The 10,666-nt window shown below is 49.7% G+C and overlaps 1 protein-coding gene across 6 annotated transcripts in view; it reads left to right on the forward strand.

Moving 5' to 3' along the window:
* TYW1 (tRNA-yW synthesizing protein 1 homolog) overlaps positions 1-10,666 on the forward strand; it is a 96,764-nt gene that overhangs the window by 4,852 nt on the left and 81,246 nt on the right. For all 6 annotated transcript variants that reach the window (XM_027668253.1, XM_027668254.1, XM_027668255.1 and 3 more), the window contains exons 5-7: positions 885-1,079; positions 2,442-2,723; positions 3,721-3,843. In XM_027668253.1, the coding sequence (XP_027524054.1) occupies positions 885-1,079; positions 2,442-2,723; positions 3,721-3,843 (600 nt within the window). The remainder of the gene's footprint in view (positions 1-884; positions 1,080-2,441; positions 2,724-3,720; positions 3,844-10,666) is intronic.

Raw genomic sequence — 10,666 nt, forward strand, 5'->3', positions numbered from 1 at the left:
TGACAGTGGCTGCACCAGGTCCCCTGTTCTCTGTGTGCACCTGGGCAAGGCTTTAAAGCCAGAACAAGCAGCTGGTGATGCTTCTGCAGCTTTTATAGGCTTACAAGTTAGAAACTCCTTGTGAGGTGTGTGGAGTAACCCTTGATGGGTTTTTCTTCTGTGAGTATTGCTGGTTTTAATTAATCCTAACAAAATGTTTTGGTTGTATCTCCCTGCCTGTGGGAATCGTGTGTTGGAAGTTCCTGAGGGTTTCAGTGTGAGTTGTCAGCACTGGATACTGCCCCTAACAAACCTGGAAATGTGAGGTTGGGAAGTTTTAGATATTTATCCATGGGGCACTTTGTGGTGAAGGAGTCTGTAGTTTTAAATATTTATCCGTGGGGGACTGTGGTGAAGGAGTCTGGTCAGGAAGCTGCTGACTGGGGAAGGAGTAATGGATACAAATTGAAAGAGGGGAAATTTAGGTTAGATATCAGGAAGAAATTTTTTTACTGTGAGGGTGGTGGAACACTGGCCCAGGTTGCCCAGGGGAGGTTGTGGATGCCCCAGCCCTGGAAGTGTTCAAAAGCCAGGTTGGATAAGGCCTTGAGCAACCTGGTCTAGTGGGAGATGTCCCTGCCCATGACAGGGGGTTGGGACTGGATGATCTTTAAGGTTCATTCCAACTCCTTAACATTGTATGATTCCAGGAAGATGTCCCGTTCTGCTCACTGTGTCCCTGTCCAGGGGACAGGTCGGTCACCACCACTGGGATTGTCACCTGCTCCATCCCATCTTGTCTTTTGGCTCCTTCCAGCTGCCCCCGTGTTCCAGCTCTTTTCCTGATGCCAAGTGTTTTGGATAATGCAGTGATCTTGTCTCTCCTGTTGTGTCCCTGTGGTCAGACAACCAGCAGGAACATCTGTGTGTTCCTGGTGGCCACGTACACGGATGGGCAGCCCACGGAGAGCGCGGCCTGGTTCTGCAAGTGGTTGGAAGAGGCAGCCAACGATTTCCGTGTTGGGAAAACCCACCTGAAGGGGCTCAGATACGCCGTGTTTGGCCTGGGGAACTCGGTGTATGTGGATCATTACAACACAGTAAGTGTGTCCCCCGTCCTTCCTTCTTGGTTCCTGCTCCTCCAAGAGCCTCAGCTGGATGAACAGCTTCAAAAGTGAGCAGTGCTGGTGGATTGGGTGGGAATTGCAGCTGTTTGCAGACTTGAGGGACTGGGTTTAAGGCACAAGTAGAATTATAGGATCACTGAGGTTGGAAAAGGTCTCCAAGATCATTGAGTCTAACCTGTGCCTGATGCCAACCCTGTCCCCCAGCCCAGAGCACTGAGTGCCACCTCCAGGGATGGGGACTGCACCACCTCCCTGGGCAGCCCCTTCCAGTGCCTGACCACCCTTTCCATGGAGAAATTCCTTCTGTTGTCCAACCTGCCCCTCCCCTGGCACAGCTGGAGGCCGTTCCCTCTCCTCCTGTCCCTTGTTCCCTGGGAGCAGAGTCCGACCCCCCCAGCTCCCCCTTCCTGTCAGGGGGTTGCAGAGCCAGAAGGTCCCCCCTGAGCCTCCTTTTCTCCAGGCTGAGCCCTCCCAGCTCCCTCAGCTGCTCCTGCTGCTCCAGACCCTTCCCAGCTCCATTCCCTTCCCTGGACACGCTCCATCCCTTCAGTGTCTCTCTTGTCAGGAGGAGCCCCAACCTGCCCCCCAGGATCGAGGAGGTGCCCCAGCAGTGCCAGCACAGGGGGACAGTCCCTGCCCTGGGCCTGCTGCCACACCACTGCTTGTAGAAGCCAATGCCATTGGCCTTTTTGGGGCCACTTGGACAGGGCAACTTTGAAGCAATTGTGCTGCCCTTTTAAATGGGAAGGGAGTCCCATATGCACTGGGAGATGTGGGAATACACCTGGTAAACCCTTGCTGAGTTCATTTCCCAGCTTGGAAAGCTTTCTGTCAGCACGTGAGGGTACAGGTCTGTAAACGTTCTCACTTGCTGCCTTCTAGTTTACAGGGCTTTCCTCAAACCTGGCTACTTTGTGTGTTGTGGATTTTAGCTTTATTCCCTGAGGTAAACTGTGACAGTATCTTTGCCTGGTCATTGGTGTCGCCTCGCTCATTAAAAATGGTATCTCCTGTCCCCAGGTTGTTGTGTTTGCAGCTGGGGCCACGTGAAATGTGTTACACACCTTGAGCATCAGGCATCACACAGAGCAGCTTGTTCCCAGAGCTGTCCCTTGCCACACCTGTGTGACAGCAGAGGGATTTCCCAACGATCTGAGGGAGTGTGGGGTGTTCAGGCTGCCTTGTGTCTGCGCTGAGGGGCTCCACGAGTCCCTGCCCTGCAGTCCTGTGCAGCTCGCTAGCTCTCCTTCCAGGCTTGACCCTTGCTTTTTTTTTTAGTTTCCTGCTTTCCTTTGGACTGGGTTTAATATCCCTGCCCCTTTGCTGCTGTCCCAGGTTGGCAGGAGGATGGACAGGTGGCTGTGGATGCTCAGTGCCAGCCGTGTGATGACCCGCGCCGAGGGTGACTGCAACGTGGCGCGGAGCAGGCACGGCAGCATCGAGGGCGACTTCGAGGCCTGGAAAGCCAAATTCCTCACTCGGCTCCAGGCCCTCTGCAGAGGGGAGAAGAAGCCCTGCAGTGGGAAGTGCAAGAAAGGGAAGTGCAAATCTCCAGGGAAGCAGAGCAAGGAGAGCTCGGATCACGAACACGGGGCATCGGAGCACGAGAATACTGAGGTACAGCCACAGTCCTTGAGGCCTCAGTACTGGGTCAGTGCCCCTTTGGCTTCTCTCCTTCCTCCTCCAACCCACAGGGATGCTGTGGGAGCCTGATACTTTGTTCTGGAGCAGAGGGGGATGAGGGATGAGAACCCATGGCTGATAATATGTGGAATGAACCATCCAAAAAGAATTAGTGCTGGACCCAGCTAGGTGGCATTTATGTGGTGAGGGAGTCTTGCTCCTGACTGGGGTGAGGTTTGTGTTGTGGCAGATGCTCCAGTCTGAGTTCTGGGTTCTCATCAGAGCCTTTGCTTTGTCCCATGGCCAGGTGAAGCATTTAGTTCCCTGAGAGCAGTTAACCTGCTTCCACTTCATCCTGGTGCAGCTTAGCTTGTCTGCCTGCATCCCAAGGTTTTTCCAGAGGCAGCTGGGGGAGTGTTACCTGGGCAAGTCCTGTATTTCCTCTGTGTGTATCTGCCTGTATTCATTTGTGTCTCTTCTGGAGTGTTGATTGCAGATTTTGAGTAAGAGATCCTCTTTCCTACTCTGCAGTGCAAGATCCAGAGCTGCTGTGGCACTTTAACCTTCCCTCAAGCCATTTAATGTGGGTTGGGAATGTTTGCTGTGGCCTTGGGGAATTTTGTAGGACAATAAGTGTCTCTTCTGGCTGATTTGGGGAGTGCTGGTTGCTGCAGGGGCAAGAGGAATAAATCTTGCTGTTACACCAGTGCTGTTGTGCTGTACCTTGGATCTGTACAGAAAGAGAGAAACTTTTCTGCTCTGTGGAGAGTTTACCTTGGAAAGCAAATCCCTCTCTCCCTGTTCATTCATCCAGGAGCACTTTGAGGGTTTAAAGGGCTTCAGGCTTCCATGCACATCCTTCAGGTTATTAGTAGGATATTCCTTGTTTTCAGAGGTCTTCACTAGTAAGGAGTTATCTCACTTAGATAAAAGGTGTTATGTTTAACATTCAGATAAATTCTTAATTGTTTTTCTCTGATCTCTCCCACAGGCAGAGGAATTGTTTGAAACCAGTAGTGAGGAGGAAGCTGATGCTGAGGAAGCTGGAGGCACCAATTCTATCATTGATGTTGAAGATCTTGGCAATATCATGGGCCACATGAAGAAAGCAAAGGTACTGCTGTTCCTGTGGGTATGGAATGGTCAGGTCTTTGCCACTGATCAGTTGGATTGTTTCAAATATTATTGCCTGGATGTGAATCTGTAGGGTTTGGTTGTGGGAGAGTAAAATATGAGCTCTTGGAGAGCCTGTCCCAAAAAGTAACATACTTTGGAGGTGTGCTGGAGGTAGGTACAGACCAACTGTGACTTGTTCCCCAAGTAGATGTTGCAGTGGTAAGGTGTTGTTTTCAGTCTGAGAGAAGATTTACACCAACCTCTGTCTGTAGTTACACCTTCCTTACCTTGGGAGCCTCTGCAGTGTGGGCTTCCCACGGCTCTGGCTCTTTCCCAGGATGAGGCCCTGGCACAGGTTGCCCAGAGAAGCTGTGGCTGCCCCTGGATCCCTGGAAGTGTCCAAGGCCAGGCTGGACGGGCCTTGGATCAACCTGGGCTAGTGGAAGGTGTCCCTGCCCATGGCAGGGGGTGAGATGGTCCTTAAGGTCCCTTCCAGCCTCAGCTGTTCTGGGATTCTGTGAAAATACAAGGATTTCCTCAGTGGTCTGAGCTGAGATGGCAGCACTGGGACACCCCAAACCAGGCCCTGCCTCACAGGAGGCTGTGTCTGGGGAGGGGACAGTGTTACAGGGAGGGCATTGGCATCTCTGTTCCTCACCTTAGGGAGGGGGAAGGAAGTAAATAAAACAGTTCCTGCTGTTTGTAACAATCTCTGTGAGGAGAGCAGCCCCACTGACCTGGGGGCAAGGCAGGCTCTTGGGAGGGGACTCTGTCCCTGAGTTTGGATGGACTTGTGCACTGCAGCTGGTGAGGGGAGGGTGGCTGACCCTTTGGCTTTGATCTGGAGGGAGGAAGGATCAGTGTTTTCCCGGTGGAACTGTGGTCCTTTCCCCTCTCCCTCCTTCACTCACCACTAGAGGTCAGCGGCCAACAGGGAACTGCTGAATCCTGGGCCCAGGAAAGGGACGTGGTGACATCCAGCAGTTCTGTGGAGAATTAGGCCCTGGCTTTTCACTGACTGACAAAATGTGGCAACACCGTGATGGAGGAGTAGAGTAATGCAGGAAAACCACGTGTCACAGCCCAGTTTGTGAATAAAAAGTGAGCACAGCAATAAAATACTTCCTGCTCTTCACTTCTCCAGCTCGGCCTGCTGGTGGTGAGCAGGGCTGAAGTCACTGTGGTGTGGGTTTATACACAGGCAGTGGAGATTCCCTGCTCTCTGTGCCTTTGTTTAAAGATTCAAACCACTTTCTCCTCAGCTTTCTTGCTGCTCTGCTCGGGCAGTGGGAGGCCTGTGTGTTGTAGTACTTGCAGTTCTCTGGTAACCTGTATGTCTGTGTTGATCAGGTTCCTGTGGCTGTGACCCAAGTGCCTGCCCCTGATCAGAGGGGCAGCTGCTGCCTGAGCACAGACACTGCCCTCGAGCTGAGCTGTTTGTGTCTGAGCACAGACACTGCCCTCCAGTTGAGCTGTAGTTTCTGAGCACAGACACTCACCTGAAGTTGAGCTGTAGTTTCTGAGCACAGACACTTCCCTCAAGTTGTGAGCTGTAGTTTGTCTGAGCACAGACACTCACCTGAAGTTGAGCTGTAGTTTCTGAGCACAGACACTGCCTTCAAGTTGAGCTGCAGTTTGTGTCTGAGCTCACACACTCACCTCAAGTTGAGCTGCAGTTTCTGATCCTTTGAGCTTTCTCCTTGGAGGAGATGGCAAAGGTGTTCTGTTGTGCCAGGTGAATGCTGCCCTTTTGCAAATGGTTAAATCCTGAGGGTGCAAGGGTAGGTGTGGAATTAAAAGTTCACTCAGCGTGCCTGGAAGTGTCCTGGCCCTTTGGGATATGAGCTGTTGTCAGCTGATGGACAGGAGGCCCTAAAACTTGGATCAGCCTTTGTCACTGATGCCACAGAAGTGTGCTGCTGTGGCCACGTCCTTTTTTTTTTTTTTTTTGATTAAATTTAAGACCTTAAAAGCTGTAGTTCTCATTACTGGCCCCTTTATTCCCGTTCTGCATGGCACATCTGCCCGGCTGCAATCCACATTTCTGGTTTCATGCTCCTGCAACCAGAGCAGGGAGTGGAGAAAGGGCCCTCTTGGGGTGCCTGGGGTGATGTGTCAGCATTCCAGGAGGGAGCCTGAGCTGATGGCCGTGCCTGGGAGGAAGGATGGCTTTGTGCTGGTGCTGACTCTGCTGGGGAATGTGCACAGGGACAGGTTTGTGCAAACCCTTGAGCCGTGAGAGGACCCCATAGGTGCAGTTGTTTACTGTGATAAAAATGAATGCTGAGGGCTGGATATGAGAGAGCAGATGATCTGCATTTATGACAATAATTCATCACAACCAGGCTCTCTTGCTGCCAGGCAGGAAGCTGTAGTTGTTCAAATCCTTCTCAGTTGAAGTCCCATCCTCTCTTTGGAGTTTGTGAGAATTTTCCTCTGTCAGGTGAGTTGTGCTCTCCCTTTAGCCATCTTTCCTCTCATGGAATTCTGAACAGTATAAAATTAATCTGACATTTATTTTACACTGAGGTAACTTGTCCTGCAGTAAATCCTTACCCCCACAGGGAATTGCTCTGGGGGTTTCTACCTGAGCTATTCACATACAAGTTTGAGAGAAACTTTTGTATCTTCAGGGTTATATCACAGGCAGTTCTTCATCCTCAGAGTTACTTGGATTTGGAGTGGGCAGAAGGGTTTCCAGCATGGTTTTTTTGGGTGTCAGTGTTGTGTGGTCACCCCTCTGCACGTGGGGGGTGGAACAGCAGGTCCTGCCTCGTGCAATGTAGACAATTTGAAATGTTTTAAGGTCCAGCTTTGACCTCTTCTGTGTTGCCTCTTGTGTGATTCACTAGCACAGATGGTCATAATTCCTTGTTGTCCTGCCTTTTCTGGGCTGGCAGTGAGGCTGTGGAGGTGAGTGTGACTAATAAATGTCCACTCACATCTCTGCAGGTCATCTTAATTTAATTTTGCAGCCATCTCTTGTTACCTGACTTGATGGAAATCAAGGCTGAGTTTTGTTTTACAGCTTTTTTTTTTCCTCCCACATACTGCAGGCTCATTGCATTTTGTAAAGTATTGTCAGAGGGCTTGGAGCAGGCCCTGCATCCTTGCAGTCATTTGGATCAGGCAGGTGGATTCAGGAGTTCAGGGGAATGCCAAAACCTCTCTTCCTGCTTGAGTTGCAGCTATTCCATACTCTCCCTTAGAGAAGAGATGGAGTTTTAAAGAGCTGCTGAGGGTAAAGTTCCTCAGTTGGGGGTGATGGTGCCTCCTGCACATGGAATCTGAGCACAAAAATTTGCCCCAAGGTGGGGTGTATATTGGTAATACATTCAAATATATTAATTGCCAGCTGATACAACAGTAAAACCCACCCTTAGTGCACCAAATCCTATAATATGTGGTGGTGGTTCTTGGTGGATTTAAGAACTAGGTTGACTTTTGAGTTTTACAGTTGGGCCACACTTTCCCTGTCCTCCAAAGTTGCTCCCCTGGATGTATTTATCAGATGAAAGTGAACTCTAAAGAGTCTGTTTGTGGCCTGTAAGATGTTATTAATCACAGGGACACCAGTTCTTGCTGCAGATTATCTCCCCCAGCTGGGAGATTGATCTGTCTCTCTAGTTATCACAATCAAGACTCATTCCCAGGGAATGGGATGACTTTACTAACCTTCACATTTATAAACTTCAGCCATGAGTAACAGCAATAATAATGTCCTAATTCCTTCTTTGTGATGGGCTGGGAAGTAATCAAATGGGCATGTTTTGTTGACACAGTTTTGAGATAAATGCTGTTTTGTTCTGAAGCAAAAAGGTTAATGATGCTGACAGTCTCATTTGCAGTATAGATAGAGAGGGGGTGTATTTAAGAGACCAAGACTGAGTTTTTAGGAGCCAAAATCTCCTCCCAGAGTGTGTTCAAGGAGTTTGTGTCCATTTGCCCCAGGAGAGCTTTCCTGATCCCCTTTGGCACTGTTCCCTAACAAGTCAGCCCTGTCCCACCACTGTGACTGTAAATCCCACCTCTTCCAATGCTCCCTCAGAGCCCTTGGAGTCTGTGGCAGCTGTGGAAGACCAAATGTGGGGTGAAGGAACTCCTGCTGCAGCTGCCTGGGGTGTGGTTAGAAGGGGGCATTAAGGGATTTAAGGCACAAGGTTTACAGACCAACTTGGTGCTGCAGGTAGAAACTTTTTAGAGTCTGAAAGAATCATCAGCCATATTTTAACCAAATGGAACAAGTGTGGGTGCTTCACTGTCAGTTCAAGTGGATGTGCACATTTAGAGCCTCTCCCAAAACTTTCAATGGGTGGAAGATTCCTTTGTGACAAGTGAGCCCTTCTCTGCAGCAGCTCAGTCTCTGGATTTTGACCTGTGCCGCTCTGGCTCAGAATTCAGTTTACATTTTAAAATAAGCTTTAGAAAAACCAGAATTTAACTTCTTAGGGACCACTTCCAGCATGAAATCTGGATTCGTCACAGGGACACTTCACCCTTCTCCTTTCCTCTGTTCAAATCTTTATTCTCTGGCTATTGGAAAGAATTGTAATTCCTAAACAACATTACAAGAGATCTTGAGGTTTGCTTTTTCTCAGTAAGGCTTGTGAGTGCCCAAGGGGAAAAAAAAGAAGGGAAAAAAGCCCTAAAAATAACTTTAGAGGTAACCTCTGGCTGGATGTTGTGAGTGTGGTGTGATAGTGGCTTCCTTTGTAAGGGGATTTGAGATCTCTGAATGAAAACTGCTTACCCTGAGGGTAGATCCCATATCCTCTGTTGTTCTTTAGTGGGTTGTAAATTAATCAGTAATTGGTTGGTGAAGCAGAGCTGAGAGATATAAAAAATGCTGGCAGACTGAAGTGCCCCTTGAGTGTTTGGCTTCCTCTTTATTTGCAGCCTTTTCTTGACCACATCCATTGTTGGAGGTGACCAGCACTGGCCCTGCAGCCCCCCCAGCCCCTCTGCTCAGCATTTCCCACTACCTTGGTGCTCCATTTCTCAGGTGTCTTTTTTTTCCTGTGTGTTTTTTAATGTTCTTGCCAGTCCAGTGACAGAGTTGAGCAGAATTCCACAACTCCATGCAGCAGAGCCCCTCTGCTGTGGAGCCAGGCTGGGAGAGCTGGGGGGGTTCAGCTGGGGAAGAGAAGGCTCCAGGGAGACCTGAGAGCCCCTTGCAGGGCCTAAAGGGGCTCCAGGAGAGCTGGAGAGGGACTGGGGACAAGGGATGGAGGGACAGGACAGGGGGGAATGGCTTCCCAGTGGTTTAGATGGGATATTGGGAAGGAATTGTTGGCTGTGAGGGTGAGGAGGCCCTGGCACAGGTTGCCCAGAGAAGCTGTGGCTGCCCCAGCCCTGGAAGTGTCCAAGGCCAGGTTGGAGCAACCTGGGCTAGTGGAAGGTGTCCCTGCCCATGGCAGGGGATTGGAATGAGATGACCTTCAAGGTCTCTTCCAACCCAAAAAAAGGTACCTGAACTCCATGCCAAGGCTGAGAAAGTTGGGGCTGTTCAGCCTGGGGGAGGGAAGGTTGTGTGGAGACCTCAGAGCACCTTCCAGGAGCTGAAGGGGCTCCAAGGCAGCCAGGAAGGGACTCTGCATCAGGAACTGCAGTGACAGGACAAGGAGAACGGGTTCAAACTCCAAGAGGGGAAATTTAGGTTGGGTATTGGGAAGGAATTGTTCCCTGTGAGGGTGGTGGGACCTTGGCACAGGTTGTCCAGAGAAGCTGTGGCTGCCCCTGGATCTCTGGAAGTGTCCAAGGCCAGGTTGGAGCAACCTGGGCTAGTGGAAGGTGTCCCTGCCCATGGCAGGGGGTGAAACAAGATGAGCTTTAAGTTCCCTTCCAGCCCAAACCATCCCATGGTGTTTTGACCACTTGAAAACTTGGTATTGAACTGAAAAACTCTTTTAGTCCTAAACTGTCAGGAAAAGGAATGGTGGAGTAGAGGAGTCTTTTACAGAACTATTTTAAGGAAAATCTCCAAAATATGGTAAGAGTGTGTGCTGCCTGCTTTGAGTGTGAGAGAGCAGAAGAGACTGGAATGGAAAATCTTACTGGTTTTAAGTTGGGCAGTTTGGGACTCTTGTTAAATCCTGTTACCTGGGTCTTAGTTCTGATTTTTATAGCAGAGAAGAAAGGAATAAAATTAAAATATATGGCTCAATTTTCAAGTCTAAGAAGTCACTTCTGGGTGGACACAGACACATTTTTAGTTTTGACTCTTTGGGTTTCTTTGAAAATCAATCTTCTTTATGGTGTGTCTGAGGAAGTTTCCCAAATCAAACAGACACTGACAGGCTCTGAGAGCTGAGTGTGAAATGGAGCTGTGGTTTAATGACACCTTGTAAAACCTGCCCTACAGCAGAGCCATCTGAAACCCCCCTGTAACCCTGCAGAGGGATTTTAAAGTTGTGAGCTGGGAGGGTTTTTTCTTGCCCTTGAGGATTTTGGCTGATGTTAAACCTGCAATGTTGGACATCGTGGGATTATTTATCCGTCTGCTTTTCGTGGAAGATGCACAGTGTCCTTTCAGACTGATTCACTTGGATGGCAGCATAAGCTTCTGTCACTGCCTGTCTGCATGAGTTTGGGATTTAAAATGATGCTGGATATGTCCAAAAAATCTCAGCACTGACTTCTCAAACAAAGAGAAAATGGAAGATTCCCTCTGTGGGGACAGAGCTGCAGGTCTGTTCAAACATCCTCTCTTTGGGTGGCAGCTGGGATCTGCTGCCTCAGAGTAACACCAGGGACCTTCTGGTGCCTACAGAAGGGGTGCCCTACAGAAGGGGTGCCCTACAGAAGGGGTGCCCTACAGAAGG

The sequence above is a fragment of the Corapipo altera genome, unplaced genomic scaffold (genome assembly GCF_003945725.1).
Source record: "Corapipo altera isolate COAL_440 unplaced genomic scaffold, ASM394572v1 216, whole genome shotgun sequence".
Lineage (NCBI taxonomy): Eukaryota > Metazoa > Chordata > Aves > Passeriformes > Pipridae > Corapipo > Corapipo altera.